Here is a 25,961-nt window from a genome sequence, read left to right on the forward strand (position 1 = left end):
GTCCTCGTTTCCAAACTGTAACTTTATGACTGTGATCAGAGTCTTGTTGTCCTCCTGTGGTCACGTGATGCATCAGGGGACATCTCTAAGAAAAGTAAAGCAGGCTACAGTCCATGTTAAAGGGGATTCAATCAGACCATATTTAACAAAACACCATTGACTTTGGACTATAAGTTTCTATTTTTTTTTTCCAGATCTTCAACCAGCAGGACATCAGATTTTCTTTCAAATCCTCTGCTGTACTGCATGCACTGTGGCCATGAAAGCAGCAGGTCTGTGGATCATTATAAATATTCACTGAGGCCTGAACGCCTCAAACACAGCCTGAACTTCCAGGAAGCAGCTGACAAGAAATACTGGAGGCTTAAAAAAAAGTCGGCGCTTGGGTTTACGGAGAAAGCTGAGCCAGCGGGATGGTGGGAAGGCTCGGCCGTGCGGCTCAAACCAGTTTCTAATGCCAAACACCCATTTAGACCAACAGCTGCCCTCTTAAGTGTGAAGAGGAGGTGAAGACGAGACACCAAGTTTAGCCACGAGAAAGAAAAAGAATCGACACAAAGTTTGATCTGAATATAATCGTCCCGATGAAGGGCTCTGTCAGAGTTTCTGTCAGTTTATTGAAGGTTGTGACTGAAACAGAACAAACACATGCAGCAGATCTTAAACCACTGACTGAGGTGGTAACACTTTAACTTACAGGGTCTGCTTTTCAGATCACTTCTAGGAAACATTCCTCAAATTTTCAGTGAAAAATTATCTGCAGTTTTATTTGAAAATGAAATGTATGCTTCTGAAAACCTCCGACTCCTTTAGAATCAGAATCAGAGAAAGTTTTGATGTTTTCCATTTTTACTAAGACCCTGAATTTGATTTTTTCCATTGGGAGACAAATTTATTCTATTTTTTTTTTTTTTTTTTTTACAGGAAAGATCAAGTGAAACGTTTCACTGCATCAAAAAACCCACGAGTGATTCTATATTAATGATATTAAGTTATATGGCCATAAAGTTCAAATTCTTCTTCAAATGGAGAAAAAAAAAGTTAGCCTCACTCATAGAATAGACGACAGAAACTTTCATAAGAAATTAAAGAACATTTTGTTCATTCTGGGTTTAAAAGAAGAAAAAAAAAAATTGCTATAAAAAAGAAAAAATCCAGATAAATTATAGGTGATTAAATAAAACACTTTCATCCATCACCACAAACAGTTTCTTTTACATATTAATATTTCAAAGTCATGCAATTAAACCAGAGAGAGGATCGCTCCTTAACCCGTGTGAACAGAGCGGTCACAGTATGGTTGAATTCAAACTCCACAAAATGTTTTTTCCTTCTGTGACGTCACTCAGACGCGCAGCCTTTGAGATTTGGAGACTAACCGCAATTAAAGTGGGTTTAAAAGACAAAAGGCTTCAAAATAGTCAAAGTAGAAATGTGACAAAATGACAAGTTTGTTTGTTTTTTTTAAACAAAGAAAAATATCAGTAAAATCAAAATTGTGATTTTAAAAAGTGCCATTAATTGCAGAATAAACCGCATGAGAATTAAAATGAAAACAAAACCCGAGGAAAGCCGTGAAGTGACGCTCGTACGTGAGAACTATCAGAAATCGACCCACAGCCAAACGATGACTGAGGTAAAAGCTGCGTCCACTTTTCCCCAACAAAAACCAAGAAACCAGAAGTTCCACATAAACAAGAAAAATGAGGATTAAACGCTTTTAGAAAAAAACCTGCTCATGGTTTTATAGATGGATAATCTGGTGTGGTGACTTCCATCCTCAAAAATGAAAGCCCTTTCTCTGTCAAGCAAAGAAAAAAGTAAAAATGGTTTCATGATCAGCTGATCATTGGCCCTCCTATCAGTAATTTCCCTTTTTTTTTTTTTTTTTTTTTTTTTTCTTCTCAAACCTATAAAAACCTCAGACATCAAACAAAACACCCCCAAAAACCCTTTTGCACCACACGGGGTCTCACTGTTGTTGAAATCATCCGTGTTTATTGTGACACGCCATTTAAGACAACAACAAAAATGTGATCACGCCACACGAGCAGAACAGACACGGGTGCCTTTTCTTTTCTCTTCTCATTTTTACTTCATGATTTTGTAATGAATAACCGAAAGCAGAGCATCAAACAGCTCCAAGATTTAAAGTGTGTTTTCAGCACACGACTAACAGCGACGACTGAGTTCAGGCAACATTTCCAAGCAGAAGAAGAAACCAGAGGAGACGAGTCTTGTTTTGCTCGTACTAAGTGATCTTTGCTGCAGCTCCAAACATTCATATTCACAAGAGTCTCGATGGAAATTACAGTTTAAGAAAGAAGGAAATCTGACAGCACAGGCATCCTTTGGACTTTTTTAACCCTGATTTAAACCCAGAATGTGCAGAAAGGACAAAATGCTTTTATTTTGGAATGAAACTGGTCTTTTCCTGCAGGGAACAGGATTCATGTTTGGATTTACTTTGCTCCAAAAATGTTAAACAGGGAATGTCAAAAAAAACCTCTCAGAATCTCAGAAAAAAAAAACAGTTTATGGAAAGTGAAGGAAGAGGTCAGCTGTTTAAAGGACAACAAAACCCCAAAGCTGACCTTTAAACAGCAAAGTGGACAGAAGAGAGAAAAACAGAAACACTTAAGAGGCGTAAACAGTGACACAGGAAGTCTGACAGTAAACCGACATTCTTATGTTGGAGCTCAGACAGTCCGATTAACCAATCACAGCCATCGGTGATGTCAGATGACCCAAAAGTCAGTGACATCCCATCGCGGAGGTGGAAGCAGAGGCAGCAGACAGTTTGCTGAGGACGGTGATGAAGATGAAAGAAGCCGGGAACCGTCGATGTCCTCCTCAGTCCGATTTCTTGTCACTCTTCTCCTGCAGACAGAACACACAAAAACAGCTGATCGCCATGACAAAACGCAGCCAAACCATGTCAAACCGTGTTGTCCGTGTCGGGTAAAGACAGACATCACAAATTCATGACGAGCATCATCACAGAGCATCGGCTCTTTAAGCCGATACAGCGTGTTTCAGATCTGCGATTAAATCCGAGTGTAATTTGTGACTAAATTTAATGTGAAAATATGAAAACAGCATTGTAGGAGTCTGAGCCTTTATTTAAACCTGTCTCCTATTAGGACGTATAAATAGAACATCACTTTAGATCGTCTGCTCAGCCTGAACTGGATCCAGAACACGAGCAGCTGAAACCGAAGCTCGAGACTAAATCACGTGATTTTACGTGCATGTTACACAAGTCTGCTGTCAGAGTTGTTGCTGTATATGATTTAAGCTGGACGAGCTGCTGTAACTGTAACTGATCTCACACACGCGCCAAATATAGCTTTAACTCGCTGTGCCCTCCGCTCAGTGTATCCTGGATAATCCTCGTTTTCACACTTAGAAAGACCAACGTTAAAGAAAAGTGGACTAAGTATTTTATTTATGGCCTACAGTGAGTGACTGAGCTCATCAACTCATCAGTAAATGTTTACAGAGGTCAGGGCGGTGGGCCATCTCTTCCATTAACCTCTACAGGACCAGAAACCTCTCTTTTGCAACCTCAGGTATCGCCCCCTGGTGGATAATAAAAGTGAATGCATGTTTAAGCAATGACTCTAAAAGAGGGCCGTCAGGGGGCTCTGTGGTTTGGTTCCTGCGTGCTTTTGCCTCTTTTTTAAATTCTTGTTTTGGAGATTTTACTATGTGTGTGTGTGTGTGTGTGTGTGTGTGTGTGTGTGTGTGTGTGTGTGTTACCAGGAGTTTGCTGTGCTCGTCCAGCAGTCTGTCGTACTCCACTGTCAGGTTCTCGGACTGTTTCTTCATGGCACGAACGTCACTGTCTGACTTCTGCAGAGCTGTGAAACAGATTTCTCATTTTCACTCTGATCTCATATTCTCTGTCTCAGACTTCATGCTTTAACTTCTTCTCCTCCTCATCTCTTGTGGGTTCTACCTGCTGACTGCGTTTCCTCCGCCTTACCTTTCTTGGTGGCTTCCAGCTCCTCCTTCAGGCTCTTCACCTCCTCCTTCAGAGTCTTGTTCTCCTCCTGTGGTCCTGGTCCTTTCTTCCCAGCCTCCGGCAGCTCGAGACCAGCCTCACGTAGTTTCTAGAAAAACAAACAAATATTTTTAAAAAAGGAGCCCTTTAACATCTGCCAGATGTTTGCTCTAATCCACAAAACTATTTAAATTCTGGTGCAGATCTGAAAGTCTCCAGAGACCTGAAAGAAGCCTAATGCATATTTGAAATCTTTCCGTTTGACACAGATAACTCCAAACTTTTGACCCAGTTTGAATCCAGAGAACCGTTACAGACACACACCGGCTGTGCACCACTGCTTCATACCACAACTGTGCTCATTGGTCCACCCCTGACCTTTTTCATTCATCAGGAGCTCAGTCATGGCTGAAGGTTTTGGCAGTGATGCATATTTTGTGTTTCCTGCTTCGCAGCCTGCATTTAAGGGCTGACCACAGATTCTTGACCACTTTAAAAACTCCTGAAATGCTGACTAACGGAGATTTTGGGAGAACAAGTGAATATGGAGTTTGTCAGAAAGTGGCGCTCGACTCTTATGAGCCAGGCGTTGACTTAGTTTAACAGTGCCAACAAAAAACAAAACAAATAACGGCAGCTGAAATCATAACGACCCGTCTGCAGCAAACTGCATTTCCTCCAAACATCAAATGAAATCTACTCAATTACAAGAATTCATGCAGGGTGACGTGAGGAAAATCAGCGTTCGTGCTCGTTTAAGCATTTTAAAATTTGATTCACGCTGCATTATGAAAACATAGCTCTGTGTAGGACTGTGCGTGGGGGGTGTGTGTGTGTGTGTGACCAAAGTGATGGTGACATCTTCAGTTTCCATTTCTGCTGAGGAAGGAACTGGAGTCATGAGGATTACTGGTTTTATTTAATTTCATAATTCATTCGATCAGTTCTGTAATTTTTAAAAAGCAAACGGTGGAAAATCTTCCTGTGACTCGCTGTAAGCTGGAAACAGACGACACTAAATGAGAAGTATTCAGAGCATCAATAAGTTTGTCAGACCGCAGCGTTGGTGTGTTCGCTCAGTGTGACGGAGTTAAACAGCTGCTGAGCTTCAGACCTTTAACTGACGAGGCCATAAAACCTGGTTTCACTGCTCTGAACTGAACCCGGCGGCACGAGGTCATCAGACCGACGCACCAAGATCACAGAGCAGCGAGCGGTCGAGTCACAGACCATAAATTTACAGTAAAACTGAAACACGAGCAGCTTTTTTTAAATGTAGAAACAGATGTAAAAATAAAAAGGCAAGCATTATAAGAGGTTATCAAGGTTATTACAGTGAACTAAACTAGCACTGACAAAACATTTTGGTTTTAAAAATACACTTTTGAAAAAAAATTCTAACTGTATCATTAGGGCTGCACGATTTTGCATAAAATGAGAATCATGATTTTTTTGCTTAGAATTGAGATCACGATTCTCTCACGATTTTCTTTTCCAGTATAAATATTTATTGCACTTATTAACTGCACATCAGCTTCGTAACAGTTGAGACTGAACATAAAAACAATAAATAAACATAAAAACAATAAATGTCTCACATTTTGTCGTTGCCGCAAAATGTTGTACTGCTTGTAATTCCGTCTCCACCGTTGCTCGACACTGCGTGTATAGAGCAGGTAGTGCAACATTTAAAAAATATTTGCGGGACGGCGCTGTGTAGCGTTTGTCTAGGGTGTTGATCATTTTCCTAAATCCCTCGTTTTGCACAGTGTTGATGGGAGCCATATCTCTGGTCAGGTGATAAGTGATAGCCTCCGTAATTTCTTTGTGCCTGCGGGAGTTCGACGGGTATGGGGAAGCGCTGTATAAGGTTCCCGTTATTGATGTGGTTGACCGGGACGGATTTTCTCCTGTCACTTTCTTGGCCTTTACAGCTTCGTCATCTCTCACGTGCTCTCCGTTGTTTTATCCCTGCCAGCTGGCTTCGGTATTACGTGGTATAAGGCTCCGCCCTTGTCATTTGTTGAGCAGGAAGAGTGAGCGCTTGTTTTCATGCAGATTATGTCCCGGATCAAAATGCGGTACAATCATCATCTTTTTTTTTTTTTTTTTTTTTTTTTTTTTAAAATCGCTGTCATTTGGAAATGAGATCGCACATAAGTATGAATTGAGATCGCGATTTTCTAACGATTAATTGTGCAGCCCTATGTATCATTATTATTGTTATTATTATTATTGTAGGGTCTTGATCTTACAATATAAAGCGCTTTGAAGCAACTGATTTGATGCCATTATAAATCAAACTGAACTGATTTAGTTCTGTGCCCTTCAATTAAATTAATTTCCTCTTTTGTAATTTTGCTAGTGAGTCTTTTTGAGTCTTTGACATGACACACAGCCTGAGTAAGTTTAGTGTCAAACAGTGCTGTATCTATCCAGCAGAGCTTTATGTCACAACATCAGTGTCAGGAAATACAGTGTTTTCCAGAAGTCTTGAGCCACCTCCCCATTTCTTTAAAATCTGCTTCCAAGGAGACAGACGATCTTGTAATATTTTAAAGTGCTTTTAGGCAAAGCTCTCCTGGCTTTCTCAAGACCTTTCAAATTATGGTCGCTGGAAATTGGCTTTTATTTATTTTAAGGACACAAATGAATGAAATTTGTGTCCTTAAAATAAATAAATAAAAAAAACATCAATGTGGAAACTGGAAAAAAGTAGAGGACAAAATAAGAAGTGACAAACCTAAAAGAAACTGAACTACACAGAGCAGATGGAGAGGAGCTGGAAGTCTTAGAGAAACAAACAAACAAAAAAAAAAACCGCCTCATCTGAAACTGTCTTAGTAGATGGGCGCTTTCAGGAAGCCGTTCTTAGGGAAGGGAAACCAGGAGAAAAGGGAGAGGTACTCCTAATTACACAAGCACTGAACTCAGCAGAAACACGTCTTACGGAGTGATGAGTCACATTTTACATGTTTGTTCATCAATATGTACGGAGGAGATCAGGAGACGGGTGCAACAGTGAGTCTGAATGGCAAATCTTCATTTTTTTATCCTGGCAACGATCCCAGACAAAACACCTGGATATTAAAAACACACACAATAAACACCATCAGTCAGGGACTGGCCTCCCCAGAGCCTGGACTTAAAGATTATTGAAGCAGTGTGAGATCACTCTGACAGTGAACAGAGCAACAGGCACCAGCGCCCAAAGAAGCGCTTTGAATGTTTTTTGGGGGTGGGGGTGGTGGTGCGCGACACATCGACAGCTACAGTTATTGGCAGCTAATCAGCTTGTTGCTTATTCTTTCACTCACTGCCTGTGGGAACAGCCCTTTCTCTCCTGTATTCGTGTACAGCACATTAAGATTGAGGCTGTTGGCAGGAGTGTGTTACAGCCCTCCTCTGTGTCTCTGTGCCAGGCTTTGCCCTCATAGATTATCTCTACAAGAATGTGACCTCCTGCAGCTCCTCTGAGCTCAGGACTCCCTCAAAAAACTGTCAGTGGGAAAGGATAAAAGCTTTTAATCTGCTGCTACAAACAAAAGCAGGAATGCAACGCTCTGAGGACTTTTGGCAATTTCTTCCTCTCGTGTTTGATAAACACCGACCTTGAACTCTTTGCTGAGTTAATTCTTTGTCTACACCAAACCAAAGACAAAATAACTCAAAATAGGTTTCTTTTTTTAAAGAAAATCCGCCTGCTTCATGGACCCACAGGAAAATATGATCTTACAGAGCAAATAAATGATCTCAGATCTGCAATTTTGACATTAGTTAGAAGTCTCTCTGCCTGATTACATGGAGGAGAGCAGGTGCCCAGGATCATCTTACTGGCCTTTACAGTAACAAACACACACACACACACACACACACACACACACTCTTGTTTTGATATCTTAGCGAGGACATCTCGCTTTCCTTAGCCGCTTACCCTAACCGCCAACCTAACCCTTAGCCTGACCTACCTAACCATAACCTAATTGTAACCCTGTCACTAAAACTACATTGAGTTTCAAAAATGCCTTCAAACTTATGAGGACGGGCACTTTTGTCCTCATAAGTGACCATTGGTCCCCACAAGTAAAGTAACATTACAGTTTTCAGTCCCCACAAAGACATCAAAACAGGTACACACACACACACACCCACACCTCAGTGTAACCTGTGACCCTGTGTAACTGTGTCTGCAGTAAAGTGACTCCATCCTGACAAATCAGTGAGCGCTGCGTGACCGCTTGCGTCTTCCTGTAACTCCACGTGTACATTTGACCTTTGGGGATGCACACATACACGTTTCATACACAAAGTTACACAAATGCTGTGTCTTAAGAGAAGACTCCTTAGAGCAAAACATCCTAAAAAAAGACGGCCACAGCCCGTTATGAAATCTGAGAATCTCCTGTGGCCTACTCAAACTTGTGAACACATGAGCATAACATCAAGTTTTTACTTATTAGTGTTTTCACCGATTCATTTAAAGTTTTTTTTGTATTACTGGCTCTTAAATGAATTTAAGATTTTTTTTAAAAAAGGCCAGAAATCAAAGTATAACATATCAGTTTTAAATATCATGGCTGTTTTAATTTATTTACTTGTTTATTTTTAACATTATAAATGACTTCCCTCAGACCACTACAACAGTACACTTTGGGAATGAAAACGAGATGAATTCTCCTTCACTCTGACGAGCATCTGACACTTTCTGATCACAGTCACTGAGAAAGAAGGCATAAAAGACAAAAGGCGGGATTATCAACATCAACACTCCGACTCCAATTAGCAGAGGTGAGGCTTACAGCTGCTTGTGTCAATCTCAGCAGTTTCACCATTTCCAACATGACGGTTTATTAAAGAGAAAAAAAGAAAAAAACTTCGCCCAATAGAGTTATGAAGGAAGAAACCTGTCCCCTTTGGCCAAAACGGCATCTGTAGCAGACTGTAGCATGTCTCTGTTTCTGCTGTAAAGCAGGACACTTTAATATCGGACTGTATGGGGAGGACTGACATGTTTCTGCAGCCTGCCTCGAGTGGTCATTTACGGAACTGCAGTCTTTGCCACTTGTAAAGAACATTTATGCTCAATGAGGCCAATTCTCAGCCCACGTCATATACTTAAAAACACAATAAGTTATATTGGAATACTTTTTTAAAAATCTTAAAATGTGTATTTTCTCTTATTTTATTATTACCTATTGCACAGCTGCCAGAAAGCTGAACTTTGCCTCTCTGGTTGAGGAGATCAATCAGCTTGTTGTTGGGAAACATTTAAGGGAGTTTATAAAAGCCTTGTTGAGTCACTGAGAAAAATTCCCGCTGCCGCCAAATATTCCTGAAATGTTGACCGTGTAAACACATTCATGGAAACCAAACCCAGAGCTGAAGTGGGGTATGATGAAATAACGTCAGGACCCTTTACCACAGTTTACACATTGCCAAAGTTTCAACCTTGGGAACGTTTCTTTGGATGGACAGTTTGTCCGTTCCTCACCTTGGGACATGGTAAATGAAACAATGTCAAACACGGATCCTGTGGGGGAGACATGAAGGACAACACGGCCTGAACATGAACAGCAACCTGATAAACTCATTATCAAGCATCGAGGTTTCTGCCAGAAAACCTATTAGAACCCGCTACTGTGACAGCGAGCCAGGATGGGATTAGATTTAATAATGCACAAAGTGAACTAGCGCCACTATCTGTCCAGAGCTAACAAACTCACACTGTCTACCTGACCCTAACCCTGCACCCCTCCACTATTTCAAAACTCATATTTAGTCTTTTAAAGACTTTTCAAGAATTAAAACAATATTAAAATAGTGCAATAATCCACTTCAACCAGACAGCTGGTTTACCCTTTGCTTTAAATGCTTAACAGCTACAACTTTAAAATGGTTACATCTCATTAAAGTAACACAAGAGTCAAATTCAATGTTAGCAATTAACATTTTTTGTTATTAGTCTGCTCTACTGTGTATCATCATGACTCAAGCAGGACACTCAGTGAGCGTCACATTTCTCTTTAACAAACATCAACATCTACAGCATCTACAGACCTATTACATGCTAGTTAGTCTGCAAGTGAAGCTGCTAACTCAGCTGGGGGAACTCCAGGCCTCAAGGGCCGGTGTCCTGCAGGTTTTAGATCTCACCCTGGGTCAACACACCAGAATCAAATGATTAGTTCATTACCAGGCCTCTGGAGAACTTCAAGACATGTTGAGGAGGTAATTTAGCCTTTAAATCAGCTGTGTTGGATCAAGGACACATCTAAAACCTGCAGGACACCGGCCCTTGAGGCCTGGAGTCCCCCCACCCCTGCGCCAAGAAGGTGACCACAGTTACTGTTAGCTGAGCGCCCTCTAGTGCTTGTCTTGTAACTACAGCTCAAACTAAACGTATGATCAAAAATAAATAGGTGATAGAAAAGAGACACTGCAAAAATGCTAAAAACTGATTAGAAACATTTTCAGGGTCGACATGTCTGTCTTAGCAGCAGTTTTAGCAAAGACTTCGATATCCTCAGCTGTTCTGGGGTGGGAGCGCAGAGCCTTCCAGCATGTCCTGGGCCACCTCCCGGCTGAAGACGCCTAAAACGCCTCACTTAGTAGGCATCCTTGTCAGGTGACCGAGTTGCAGCAGCTCTACTCTGAGCTCTTTACACTCTCTCTCAAGAGGAAACTGAAGGCCAGCAGCTGATGTTTTACTGACTGAGGGAACCTGTATCCTCTAAAAAACCCTGAAAAATACATTTACTTCTCTACTTTATTCTGGTTCACGAAAAGTCCCAACGTTGGCGTATACGCTGCTGATCATAACCATTTATTGTTCCTCAGACGGGTGTACATTCACAGTCAGATAATAACCTGCTGAGTTCTTGTAGTTTCATTTTGCGGAAAATGTAACTGCTGATATTTTTTTATTTATTTTAAATGGGAGAGAGTGTTACATCCACTGAGGTTGTGGCCCGAGAGACGCAAGGACAGACTAGCAGGAGAATAATCCATAATGCCTGCAGGGATACGCATTGCCTTATTGTGAAGCAGGAATGAGAAAACAAAAAATTCAGGGCTCATTTCTGAGATTTACAGCCGAAAATCTGCCATGTTGGTGCAGAAAAGCAAAGAGATTCGGTGCCTTGTACAAATCGGTGTGATGACTCAACAAACTGAACTCTGAATGTGCTGAATCAATTTCCAGATGAAGGATGATGCTTCCTGTCATCAGCATGTGGTGTTTGCATCAAACAGGAGTGCAACTATAGAAATCAGCACAAAGAGGATGCACTAAGAACATATTAAAACTAACATGCAGGATAAAAATCGAACTGTCAGGGCCGGGATGGAAAATGGAAAAGCAGCTGGGATGAGCCAAGCTGCAGCTTCTCAGCTGTATAAAACAATAACTGGCTCACAAGACAAAGTTTAAACTCCAAAGGATAGAAACGAACAGCCTCCTGCACAAAAATGCTCCATCGCAACCACTTCAAGAAACCCGGGAGTCATTTTTATAGAGTTTAGGGCTCCTGTGGGGTCTGCCTTTCAATCGGACCTATCTAAAAATACTGCCTATTTTCCTCTCTTAGCGGCACCGAAAAAACTTCACTGGACATCTGACAATATCGGTAATGATTTTAAAATTGTTGTAGTTGCTTTTAGAATATCTTGCTCTATAACATGTGCCTGACATGCCATGTCTGTTCTTCCAAAACGCAGGACTGAAACTCGGGAATCTGCTTCTTCCAGTCTGGAGTTTCTGCAGAACAGTGAAGCTGGATGAAGTTTTATTATGAAAAACATCTTTTCCAGAAACAGCCAATCCTCATCCACAGAACAGAACCCTTTTTACCAAATATCACCATGACGGTAGTGTGACCCATGACCTCTGACGACTGGTTTTCTATCAAAGCTCAAAACTCTGTGTGTGTGTGTGTGTGTGTGTGTGTGTTTCACCTCTTGCAACATCTCATTGTCCTCCATGTATTTCTTGGCGGCATTGCTGGCGCCCTCCGCCTGCTTCTTGAAGGCTTCGTTGGAGGCCATGAGTGAAGCCTGCTGGGAGAGCAGAGTGGCCAGGCGACGCAGCAACCTGCAACAGACAAAACATCAGTGTGTGATCACACTAAACAGGCTGCATATCAGCCTCCTTCAATTTGATAAACGTTTCAGCATCACCTGAAACTCATCAGTAAACATCCTGGAGAGTGGGCAGTACCCACAGGAGAACCATTAAATATCTTCCTAATGACCGAGCTTTGAATTTTGTGAATTCCAGCAATTGAGTATCCAAAACTAGTGGTCAGTTTTACATCTACCACAAGATATTCCTGCTAAAGAGAGGCAGCAGATTCCAGGGGTTCATTTACATTTTCCACAGAAAAATTGCATAAATGTTGAATTACTTAAAAACAGAGCTGTCTAGTATATCTGCGGGTATCTTTTAAAGAGGACTGAATGTTAGTAAACCATGCATGAGGTCATCTGACCGCAGCTTCTAAACAACAACAAAAATGCAGTAAAAAGATTTTTAAATCATCAGATCAGGATCAGAGATAGATCCATGTTTCCAGTGAAGCGGTCCGGGATTATGTCGTCACAAAGTCAGGAGTCGCTTCACGCACAGATACATGTATAGTAACACACTGTCACCCCTGACATTTCCCCGCATACTGTGTGAGGCGTTCGTGCTGTGTGTGGCGTTGACAGGCGGTGATGTAATTGTAGCTCACTGTGGGTGGAGGGCGGGGCAGATATACCGAATATCTACCCCCATTCATGCAAGTCGTGGGAAAGAATCACTGAGCTGCAGCTTTGGATTAAAGGAGCAGTCCAGAGTTTATTCTGAGCGGGCTGGAAAGTCTCAGAGCACTTCTGCCAACATAGTTATCAGACAGAAAAATAAATGAAAGTATGAACCGCGCGTTTCCTCTCAGCTCACATCGGACTCCATCAGACTCTGAGACTTTTGATGTGAAAAGATCACCACCTGCTCCATTTTTGGTTGTGGACAAACTGACACGTGTTGAGATGTTTTTAGTGCACATACATACATATGTTAACAAGCAGACAGTTTAGCATTTGATTTTAATTGAAATAGTATTTTCTATTTTTGCTTTTGATTCATTTTTCTTTTGTAAGTCATCACAACAGTTTGCCTAGTTTCAGTGTTTTTGTCAGGAATAACATATTAGAATGTATGAAATCTTAAACACAGGAATGTAAAATCAGGCTTCTCCTGCAGAGATGAGTAACAGGACGCTGAAATTTGACCTCCTTTTCTCGAAACAGAAAATGACTTCACTCTGTAAAAAACCTGCAGATGTGAAGCTTGCTGGGGGTAAATTTACCACCTCGGTGAGCAGTTACCTCGTGGCTGCTGGTTCACCATCATGTGAGGCTGAAGCCATGTGCCAAATATCTCATCGGTGATGCATTCAGGAACATTCTGACAAACAGCAGAAACCAGCAGGTTCTGTCTGTGCAGTTTTACTCACACTCAACCTGCAGCTATTTTCAGGGTGTAAAACTTCCCCAGCAACACACAGCGCCAACAAAATGTGACCAGTTTCTGTGAGCTGCAAAAGTGACCCAATACACATTATCCCAAAAACCAGTCTCCCTATTATTATTGTGCTAAATATTGTAAATTCAGTTATTAATCTAACACACTGGGGCTTACTGATCCGCAGTATTTACAACAAGAATTTTCTTGAATTTTCAACAGAATTCAAATGAAATACAAATAACTGGGGATAGAACAGCTGGAACTGGTGGAGAGGTCATCTGGTAGAGAATTACACTCAAAACTAGCAGGTGATTTAAACCACAAGGACTGTCTCTGCAAGGGCAACAGTTGGTTTCTGACAGATTCATACACCATAGTAGATCTGCAAAGTAGCCAAATGGAGACCAACACCTACAAGCATGTTCTCCTTATTGATCTGTGCTGCTCTGTTAGCGTAAGTAAGGTTGAAAAATATATTGTTAACTGTTAATAACACCACAACACAGCTCAGCTGATTGTGCAGAGTAAAGGTATTGGAACACGCAGGGTGATACATTACTTCTTAAGTAGTTAATAAGCAATGTTTTACTTCTGCAAAGGCACCAAGTGATTTTTTTAGCACCATCACTGTTCATGGTTTAAAATTGCCCTCACTGCTTTTTTCCCCCAGTCTTGAATGTTTACTATAACAACACCGAAAATGAGGAAAAAAAACAGTGCATTAGTCAGGAACAACTTATGCACTGTAGATTATTCCACACATGGCGCTGGATGCCATATTTGTTGCAGCAGGAGGGTGTGCGTGTGCGTGTAGCTAGGTTTAAGTTTGGTGTTTTTAACGGTTTAATAGATACATCAAGTATCTGTAAGTCTGATTTATCTTCTGCAACACCACAGCAGCCTGTCTGGATCGGTGTGTAAACTGCTTCAAGGTGACCAAAAGTGGAGTAGTTTACACGAGGAATAAAAGAGAGTTCCCCATCTCAAGTGTCTCTAGGTGGAGCGACTGCCTGTTCCAAATATGGCCGTCAGTTACTTCACAGGCCTGAAATAATCTGACCAGGCAGCTGCCAGAGCTTCAGCCTTTCCACAGTCTTCTTCTTGGCTCAGGCTGGAAATTCTTGAGCTGGAGTTCCTGATCGCAGCGGCCTGACAGCGGAGGGCACGGTCTAAACACTGGAGCACTTCCTCTTGGCATCTGCGTTACAGCAGCTGCCGCATCACATGCTGCGCTGCCACAGTGAGTCACAGAGCAGCAGCTGCTGCACACCGAAAAGTACCCCAGAAGATCAGCAACAAGAAGGACGTGCTGCTGCCCCCTGCAGGCGGCCAGGGGACACAGAACAACTCTATAATCAAAACTGCACCAAACTGATCTGTCCTGATTTATTGTCACTTAGACCCACCAGCTGTAGGTCAACGTGGATCGGTCAGGGTCACATGACCACTGACTGCTCAACTAAATATTTAGAAAGATTCAAATTAAAAATCTCACACAACACTCACGAGAAGCCAGCTGACTGTAGCAGCAGCAACTCAAGTAAAGTGAACAGTCAGCAAATTAATGTTATCAATAAAAGCCCCCAAAATACGCATGCAAATGTCATAAATTTCACAAACTGCTGCGTCGTGAGTAAGACCCTCTAAGGTTCAAGTAAAGCTGCAAAACTAATATAAGTCTCTCTCATTATCTACAGGGTGCTGATTTGAGAGCTTGCTGTATTTTACCCTCCTGTGAAAAGATGTAGTCTTATTGTAAGATCAGTGCATTCAGATTAGGCTTTTTATGCATTCAAATACTGTGAAAACTCAGGATTCAGACAGGCTCACACTGTGTTTTGCAACTTTCTGACGAACACAGCAGACAAATTTCAGGTATTGACAATAACTGTGATACATACAAAAAGTAAATACTACTTCCAGCTGCTCCCTTTAGGGGTCACAGCAGATCATATACCTCCCTCCTCACCCTGTCCCAAATAAGACAGATATCAAAAATGATCTAAGACAATGGATCTGAGGATTTCACCTCAGCAATGGGCAATTTCAGTTTTTCCTGCTGTAAAAAAGAAAACCTATTTATAGATGTACTCTTCTTAAGAAGTCAGTATGTGAGGATGGCGTTTGAAACAAGCCTTCTTCTTTGACGGACCTCACTGGTAACTTTATGGATTTTCAGCCCAACAACAACAAGCCGTCAGACCAGTAACAACACACCATGTTGCTGAAGTCTGAGGTTAGTCGTATTCAGTCACGTCTGACTCTGAGTGGGTCAGCCAATCAGGGCGCTTCGCACCTGTGAGGTCTCTGTTCAATTGGGATGGGGATTTACACTGTACAGTGGAAACACACACTGACAGACACATACACGGTCAGCTGCTCATTCTTTCCGCCCGACTGTAAAATTCCTCTGAGTTTAGATCAGTCGGCCTGTCGGGTCTATTCTGGTGCGACTGAGTATCCCACTCCAAGCTCGCTTTAGGACAGAAGTTCAGCTGCACGCTGGTCCTAACTCCCATATGTGGTCGTCTCCTTGTTCCTCAGTGCACCGACGATCCTTTCGCTCTGTCTGCATGCTCCTGTGGCGGCTTCGACTGATTCAGCGCTCCCAAGCAATCAGCCTTAAGGGAAAGTCGGCTATAAAGTCGTCCCAACACTGATGAAGGCTTACTAATAACACTCTTACAGTGCAGCATCCACTCTCTGTCAAAAACGGAGGAAACTCGACAGAAGTCTGTGGAATCTTCATGGCATTAAATCTCTTAATTTGCAGTTCTTTTCTGAGTTTGTGGTGAATGATTTCACCGCTCACACAGCTGGAAACAATTTTACACTTCAGCTCCTGATTTTAATTGTGCTGAAACTGTTAGATTTATGCATTAAAAACCACTAGTTTAGCCCCCATGTGACACTTAATTGGATAAATGCTTAACAGGATGGTGAAGGGGTTTAGAAAAAGTTCCTGGTTTCACTGCTCTGTTTTCTTTTACAGCAGGATGACAGACTTTGGTGGAGAATGTGGACAACATACGTGCTGCAGACACGAAACATGACTGCTGAATTACAACAAAGTCTGTAACAAAAAAAAGTGACAATGTATCCAACAACACAAACAAACTTCTGTATTGTGACAACAGAGGCTTTCCCTCTTTTAAAACTTAGTACGTTTATTTGCATTGTTTGTTTTATTTTGCATCTATTTTTGAAACATGTTTTAATTTAAGTATTACTTTTGTAATGATCTAACAAAAAACAAGAAATAAGAAGACCATGTTCTTAATTTTAAAAATTGCAGCAGTTCAGAAATGTTGCAAACTATCTGTAAAAACCCTGAACACAGCTGATCTTTTGTGATCTCTGAATCTAAGCAGAGCTCGGCCCGGTTGCTACCTGGATGGGACACTGCCTAGGAACTAGCTTACAGCAACTTATCTTACCCTTCCCTTTATAAAGAGACTCTTAAGTGGGAGTGGGAGGGCAAAGAAGATGAAACCACCTTTTCTGTGATTGAAATCGAAAAAAAAGAAAAAACCCCACAGAGCTGAGATCTGTAACGACAGCCCATGGAGGAGAATCGGTCTGGCTATAATGACACACAAACAGAATTTAGACTCCATGAGGTCGAGTATTCCAGATGCGCGAGGCAGCATCATGTATCGTTCCCATCCTGATCCAGAAAGCTTGATCAGATATTAGTGACGATGTGCCGATCTATGAAGCCGATCTAGGTCGATCGTTTAGGTTGTTCTCTATCTGATTGCTAGCAGGAAAGCTAATAGCTGGTTTAAAGTCTTTCCAGTGAAGTGAGGCTACTGTGGCTGATCCTAAAACTTAAACAGCTTGAGGTGAGGGTTGTGTGTGTGTGTCTTACAGGCAGAGCAGCAGGGCGAAGCCAGCAATGTACTCGTTCCTCTGTGCTCTGAACAGCTTCATGTGGATGTGCTCGATGGCTGTCGGGTGGTTAGCCAGATCCACCTTCTCCGTCACACTGTACTTCCTCACCTCACGGAAAGCGTCTGTACAGGAAACACACGACGTCACCTTTCAGCATCTTTAATTCACAGTAAACTTATTTTGTAGCTGCACTGTAGCTCTGCTGCCTCCCTGCTGGATGAGCTAAAGAGGTACAAAGTCGGTCCTTACTGGGAGCAAACTCTGTCCTACTACACACACACACACACACACACACACACAGAGGTACTGAGCTGTTAATGGTTGATGTTTTAAAAACCCTAACTTAAACAACTGCTTAAAATAATAATTATTATTAGTAGAAAACCTCTTGCTCTAAGTAAACTCTCTGTGAGGCCGTTGGCAGGAAAAACCTGGTTTCTGTTAGAAGCTAGTTCAAATCGTAATGTGTGGTAAACCTGGGCGGATAAATGTGGCTACTGAGCAGAGAAGTACTGGATATACTGTCACAATACAACATGTAATTACAGTTGTACTTCCTAAACAACATTTAAGCATATGAAAAAATAAAGCTGTCTTTCTGCACAACCAAATGAGTAGCTTCTATGTTTAGATGGAAACATCTCGAATCCCTGTGATCTGCCTTGTGTGCTGACTACGACAGATGTTATGTATCTGGGAAAATTTTGCAGTTACTTTGATGCTTTACAAAAATCACAGACTGATGCAGAACTTTAATTTAGTTTTAAATGTTATAAAAGCCACACATTATTTCTGCCTAACACTCTTTTGATAAAGAGTTTGGCAACATTTCATTAGCTCGACTCTGAACACGCTGTTATTACAAAGTAAGGAACTGAAGGTGCTGTTGTTTACCCGTGCTTCATCAAACTTGATTAAATGGAGCTACAGCAGCTACAGACTGGAAGAATGCAGAAAATCGACTACACTTTGGCTAAAGGCCATCTCCCAACAAATCAACAAAAGCACTGCAGACCTACCGATGAGCAGAAAGACGAGGATGGCGATGGCCACCATGAAGGCAGTGTTTCCATAGAGAGTGATGGCCTTCACGATCCGAGATTTGAAAATACTGTTCCACCTAAAAAAAACAAAAACAAAAAACAAAACAACAACCATGAGAATAAAACACAAATCAGTCGGCAACAACAAGAAGACAGGGTCATTTTTACATTATAGAGACATTAGACATTTATTTATTGTTTTACTCTTTGCTTGGAGTAATCTGAATAAGCTTTTTTGTTACTTTTTGAATCATTATTTCATTTTTAAATGTTGTGTTGGACACTACTGGTGCTGCAGGACAGGAACTGAACTTCTGGATAATTAAAATCCATCTTATCGCATCTTTTGGGAGCCAAAAGTGATCCAAGCATGTTTGAAGCGATGGAAAAAAAGAAGAGAGCAGAAGAGAAAGGATGGGTGAATGAATGGAGATCTTAATGTTTTACAACAGAGCAGCTAAACTTGGAGCTCTAGCCCCCTCTAGGGGCCACATAACAACAGACATGAGCTCAACTGTGCAGTGACCTCTGCAGGAGGCTGGTTATGAAGAATGCAGTTATATTATATATATATATATATATATATATATATATATATATATATATATATATATATATATATATATATATATATATATATATATATATATATATATATATATGTATATATATATATATATTCTTTTTTTTTTTTGTATTAGTTTATATTATATAGAATTTTTTAAAATTTGCTTTAGTTTGAGCCATTTTCAAGAGTCACTTCTTAGTACTTTTAGAACTTTGAACAGTTTCAGTTTTGGGGTTTTTTCAAAAGGAGGGTGTGGGATACTCCAAAGTTTCAGTCTGAATATGTACAAACCACAATGTTATTATATAAAATTGTACATTTTCATTTTATACAGGTTAAGTACAATTTCTTTTTGTTTTATTTTTTATTTTATTAACAACAAAAAACCAAAAAACATATTCACACCTTATTTTATTAAATTTTAATAATGGTTAGCAACAAAACTGTTAAGTAACTTTAGTTTTTGTTTTTCCGCTTCCACCTGTGGAGTCATGAATCAAGAACAATGATATTGTGGTGTGAAACTGACTAAAAGGGACAATAATATTACTTATCCTTATTGTTTCTGGGTTAATGTACCATCCAACAAACACAACTGTTGCTCAAGCCTACATAAGTAGAAGTCATGTTATTGCATTTATCTATGTTAGGTTACACCATTGCTAAAACGGTAAACTTTCTCTCACATGAAAAAACAAAACAAAAAACAAGATACGTTTAATTCTCGATATCTAGTCAGATAAAAGAATTAAAAAAAATACTCTGAGGTCTAGCAGTAAAACTTCCATGTTGAGTTTCTGATCCAATTATTCTTCACAGCGTTCTCACTAAAGGTCACATATTTGACTCCTCACGCTCTACTTTTATTGACTTTTTTCTTTGTTGGATTTCAGCTCCTATCAGCTCTGTGCCGTGTGTGCGGAGTTAATCAGAGCTCATCAGTTTGCAGTCAGGAGGTCTTTTAATGTGATCACAGTCACACAGAGCTGCTCTGTTTGAGGACAAACTGAACTCTGCTGCTCCCAACAGTGAGCTTCACGCTTCTCCAGCTGGAAATTAATGGCCAAAGCTTCCACTTATGGAGCCAACAGCACACGGACACAATGCTGTAAATGTTTTGCACGCTTTGCATTGGACACTTTAAACCCAGATGGGCCAAGATTTATCTCGCCGTCTGTTTGTCGTGTAACAGTACCGAAAATTCATGATTTGGGAAGTTTTCAGTAAGGCAGAGAAAACATTCAATATCCAGAATTGTCTAATTGTCTGTAATTTTTCCCCATGAAAGATACATCCATCAGCAGGGTTGTTAAAATGTCTGTAGAGATTTCTATAGAGGTACTTTCTTGTGATTGCAATGCTTCGTTTTGTGACCCAGGAGGATTAAAATAAAGAAGGACCGGTGTAGGGATGCATGCATCAAACACTGGTCCCCCACCAGCCCAAAAGCTCGGCAACAACGAGCTGACATTACTGGTTGTGTCACGTGCATCTGTGAAATCACCACAGCCTTATCACTGTTTATAATGGTGCATGACACACACAGCACTCTTCCATACAAGACACACAAAAATGAAAAAGAAATTCTCCAGAAAGTCTCATCTTTTCAGTTTGCTGCAGCATCTCCCTCTCTGTAATCTGGCACTCTGAGCTCCAGCTGATGCATCTTTGAAAATGGCAGTAAAACCGACCTGATTGTCTTCAACCTGCCACTCAAACAACGGCAAGCATAAACTCGGTGGAACAAAAAAGTGTCAGCAGTTTGGAGATGATCCACGCTGGTGCGCCAGCAGCTTGTTTGAATGTTTGCAAATGTTTTTATTGACTGTAAACTATGGTCAAAGCCAGCTGACTGACAGCTCAGACGATAATCTCTCTCATTTAAAAGTGAAATGGATTGAAAGTCATCGTTCCAGCTGCTAGTTTACTACAAACTACTGACTTTTCCAGTCAGTAATTTTTACTGGCAGATATCTTAAGCCAAGGTCAGATTTGAGCTGGAAAAAGCTTGATGCCAGGACAGGTGTATGTGTGAGTCAGGTGTTACCTACCTCTTGGGTGAGATGAAGGGAATGCAGAGCAGCAGAACTAAGAAGACCTCAGCGTAGAGGAAGGTGGCCACCGCAGTCCACTGCAGACTCATCCTGACTTCTGAACAGGAAACACAGAGCAGGGTCACACGTCAAAAACACAATCACATCGCACTTTGGATCATGACATCTACAGTTAATCGTTTTCAATAAGCTCCACTAGCTTATAGAGAATAAAACAGAAGAACAGAATCACTACTTTATTGCCATTCAGAACATACAGCAGTTAGTGCACATTAGAACGAATTGTATGACTTTAATCCATCCAGTTATCTGACACTTTCACCCATCAGTGCTCTTGCTGCCTCTGGCTGATGTGCTACTCTGATGTTTAATATATTCATTTCATCAGATTGAGAATTAACGTGATAACATACCAGACACACAAACTACCCAACTGACCGAGGCAGGAACAGCGTGCTCTGTCACATAAAACTCAGACTCTAACCACACTTTAAATACAACAGTTAAACTGAGAGTGGCAGTTTCACAGCACCTCTGCTTAGCACCGATTGCATTTTAGCTCCTACTGGTTTGCAGCAGTACTGGGGAAAAGTGTTAAGCCAACCCTCTTTCTTTATAATTTGCTAGGAAAATTGGAAATACTATAGATACAAAACACATGCAAACATAAGTATATAAAGGCAAAAAACATGTTTGTATGAGTTTGAAAGTCAATATTTGCTGTAACTGCCTTCATTATTGAACACAGCATAAACTCTTTTAGTCAGCTTTCTTGTCATTCAGGTCTTCAGGAATTTCTCTCCAGGAAATTCAAAGCTGTTCTGGATGTTAGCTGATTTTTGTTCCATTCTCTATGAGAATGGAACTCACACTTCAATAATGTTGAGATTTGCTTTCCAAGGAGGCCAATCAGAATCCAAATCCTTTTATTGTCATTAAACATCAGACATTCAACGAATACAGAAGCAACTTCCTGTTAGCAGCATTTAGAATAAATCCATCCATCGCAAACACACAGAGACAGACAACCACTCGCACTCACATTCACACCTGAGGGCAATTTAGAGTCAATGATTAAATTCAGAACAAGTAACAGTAAAAACAAATATAAAAATACAAACGACATAAATGCAAAAAGTTTATACAGATGTCCAAGGTTGCTCTGAAGTATTTCACTGGTCTTGTGCGGTGGTGGTAACGTGTATGTTGTTGTGTGTATGCGTTGATGCATGAGAGAGATGTGTGTTTTGAAGTGGGGCGTGTGTGTGTGTGTGCATGTCTGTGCTCACTATACTGGCTTGCGGAAAGAAACTGTTCCTGAGTCTGGATGGACCTGTAGCGTCACCCTGAGGGCAGCAGGCCAAACAGGTGAGATGCAGGATGGGTGGAGTCTCTCATGATTGCCTCAGCAGAGCTGAGCCAGCGGGCTGTGTAGATGTCAGTGACTGACATGTATTTTGTTTCAGTGGTGAACCACACACTGCTGGCTGAAACGCTCCAAACTATGACAGAGTCTTCACTGTGTCTAACAGATGGCTGTAGACACTCACTGTTGTACTGCTCTCTCAACCTCCAGATATATATATATATATATAAAAAAAAATCATATCTGGATCCATTGCTCCATAAGACCTCCTGCCACTGATTTTCAGTCAAGTTCTTGTGTAATCTGCCTCTGACCTTTGTCCCAGTTTCCCTTCTTGAATAGTGGCTTCTTGACAACCAGCCTTTCATTGAGACCATTTCTGAATTCACCTGGTAGAAATGGCTTTTTAGGAATGACACTACTTTTGCCCAGTTTCCTCACATTTTTTTTTTTTTTAAGGACACTGCACACCTTGCTGAGGTGTACCAAGTCATCAGCTAATAGCTCTTTGGGAATCACCTTGTTGGTGCAAAAATACTTCTTTATGCCTGTCAGACTGTTATCTTTGGTATTTTTCAGAGAACTAAAGAAATGGGAACAAATGATATGTTTTTGTGAGGTTTTGTTTTTGTGATTGGTGCCCAAAGACACAATTTAAAATGGGTTCTTTGCCAAGTTGTTAATTAGTTATTGTTAATCTCTGGCGCAGCATGTCCTTGTCCTGTCTTCGTCCGCTCACCCCCAATCGATTGAGGCAGATGGCCGATCCTCCTGAATCCTGGTTCTGCTGGAGGTTTCTAAAGCACTTGCTCATAGGAGGGGATCATAGGACTTTTGGGGTTTCCTCTGTTTTCTTGTATTATTGTTGGGTCTGTCTGTACTTTACAATATAAAGAAGCTTGAGGCAACAATTTCTGTTATTTGGCGAAGAACTATCACTTTAACACCACTTTGAAAAAGTCTGACTCTCTGGAAACTAAAGAAAAAGAAGCAAGGAGTGGCTCAAGACTTTCACATAGTTCTGCACGAAATTTTAAAGAAAGAAAAAATGTAAATGGTTAACTGTCATGTTGCTGATGTGGAAGACTTCAGATTTTCACAGATCATACTTTATAAAAATGTTACAACCCTATGAAAGTGGATTTTCAGTGTCTTTCAGCAAAGCTTAATGACATTTTTCTAAAAATGCACTCCTAATCCTGTTCTGAGAATAAATCTAATAAACTAATTTAATTGTTCCACAAAACTGAAAAGCAACACAGCCCACTTTAGAGCAGCCCGATGGGTGGAGGCCGGAGGCTTCTCCTTTTTCTGAGATTGACGTCTTTGTAGACGATGCCTGACAACAATAAGTGAAAAAGACACAAGCTAAAAAAACCGAATAAAGCATCTGAGTGTGATTTCTTTTTTTCCCCTTTGGTTGTGTGCAGTGTGAGCACTCGAGGGGGTTGCTTTGCTTCAGATATGGCAGCTCAGAACAGCTGTGTCATTGCGGCTCCGCAAAAACTGCAGAAACACAGCGGAGCATCACGCCTCCTTACACATCAAAACACTGATAACGCCCCTCATCGATCCCACAACACTGTGCTCCCTGTTACAGCTCACTTCAGCCAAGAAACCAAACCAAACCACAAAGATTCACTGTCAGTACATTTTACCAGCTGCGACACACAAATTAACTCCTGAAAACTCTCAAGTGCCTGACCTAAAAACTTTACGCTCCTACCCGCACTCATTTCACATCTTCGCAATTTGCAGACCCTCCAGTGAGCTGATAAATTTGCATGTCTGTGTATCTGCTGGAACTAAATTCCATAAAACGAACTAGGTTCTGTCTATGTGCTGGAAAGTAATTAAACTTGTTTTTGGGTTTTTTTGTTTTTGTTTTTTTTTTTACATTAGCTAACTAGCATGCTAGCTAGTTTCCCCCCTGTTAGTTACGTTTTCTTTTAGAATTACTCAGCTGATTATTGAAGGTTCAGTTTTCTGGAAAACCGAGCATTCTGTTTTAATCTATTCCAAGCGCTTGTTTCCAAAAACAAGCCGTTTGTTTCGCGCCACTCGCTGAAGCTAACTGTTGGTTGCTGCTAGGAGCAGTTAGCCTCGGTAAGCTGGAGAGAATCGGGGTGCTGATCATTAGTGAACAGGTGGGACTCACCTTAACAAGCACCGCACACAGGGGAGGAGATGTGTCCGCACTGCACTTCCAGGAGCTTCAATTCTCCACTGACTCTACTGTTAGCTGCTAGTTTAGCCTCCTGCTGTAAACACTTCCGGGTATTTTAGTGCCAGCTCATCTTGAAATATGATTGGACACGGAGCCGGCGGGGCGGAAGCACGTGACCTATCGTTGCGTCACTTTATTGTTCTATATTAATCATTTAATGAATTTATAATTATTATCTTTCTGTACCTCACGCAATATTACATTTTTTGTTGAATGAAAAAAAACATGAGGCTAATTCCAGTTAATTCCTTTAGTGCAGGATATGCATGCAGCATACATTGCTTTTTAAAGTGATAATTAATTACATTGCAATTAATTTGAATATTTTTAAATTCACCATTTATTGTGTAAATTTTTATTTTAGTTTTTTTAGTACACATGACCCTCATAACAACATATTGTTGGAGGTGTATGCATATAAGCCATGAATTAATGAAATACTTCGTTCTGCGTGTAGTCTCTGCACATGATATTTTAATCTCTGAAAAAAATTTAACTTAAATTTAGACCAGCATGTTTTGTAGCATGTTACATTTTATTTGTATCAGATACGATATACATATAAAATATGTAGTAGACAGATTAAACGCTCATTTAATAAGTAGTTCCTTATTCTATCCAACAGAGGGAGACACTGTCCATAAAAATCAGGCCTGCTTCAAAACAACGACAAGCGCCTGCTCTCTGTTGTTCTATTTCCACAGGTAATTATTTACATGTGGAAGTTGTATTCAAAAAATATTTATTTAAATAATATAAATGCAAACAACTATGTCTGAAGTATATCAAATTCACATTAATTGTATTGTTTTTTTGTTTTCATTGGCCTGTGACTGGATAAAGACCTGCATTGGCATTTTTGCAGGGTCATATGGCTAAAATGTTTTCTCATAATCCTTACTAATCTTCCTTTATTCAAAATGAAAGTACTTTCATGTCATGAGGCCTAAATTACAGCTGACTTTAAAAAAAAAACAACTAAAAATAGGATGGAATAATTTAGAAATCATTAAAAGACAATATACACCTTTGAAAATACTGGACTTTATTGGGTTTTTTTTATTCTGACATGATCCTTCAGTCATCACAATGGTTTAAATGTTTGGGATATTACAGCTGCTTAACATTTTGTCATATTTCATAATGTAATAAATGTCTTCATTGGGTCTGGAGGACAGTCGGACCAGTTTAGAACATGCATTTTTGTTTTTTGTTATTTTACTAACATTCAGCATTAATGGCGCCTTCACAGAGGTGCATATTACCCATACCAAAGGAAAAATGGACTCTAATAAGCC

General features: G+C 40.6%; 1 protein-coding gene across 1 annotated transcript; it reads right to left on the reverse strand.

The window, feature by feature from the left end:
• Positions 1–701: 701 nt before the first annotated feature.
• bcap31 (B cell receptor associated protein 31) lies at positions 702–24,751 on the reverse strand. The gene is made up of 8 exons (XM_003445992.5): positions 24,595–24,751; positions 21,068–21,167; positions 18,425–18,525; positions 17,383–17,527; positions 11,960–12,095; positions 3,989–4,115; positions 3,763–3,863; positions 702–2,880 (listed from the first exon to the last, which is right to left on the reverse strand). Exons 2-8 carry the CDS (start codon positions 21,157–21,159, stop codon positions 2,854–2,856), a joined length of 729 nt encoding a protein of 242 aa, XP_003446040.1. The 5' UTR covers positions 21,160–21,167; positions 24,595–24,751; the 3' UTR covers positions 702–2,853.
• Between the last annotated feature and the right edge of the window lie 1,210 nt (positions 24,752–25,961).

The sequence above is a fragment of the Oreochromis niloticus genome, linkage group LG20 (assembly GCF_001858045.2).
Source record: "Oreochromis niloticus isolate F11D_XX linkage group LG20, O_niloticus_UMD_NMBU, whole genome shotgun sequence".
NCBI lineage: Eukaryota > Metazoa > Chordata > Actinopteri > Cichliformes > Cichlidae > Oreochromis > Oreochromis niloticus.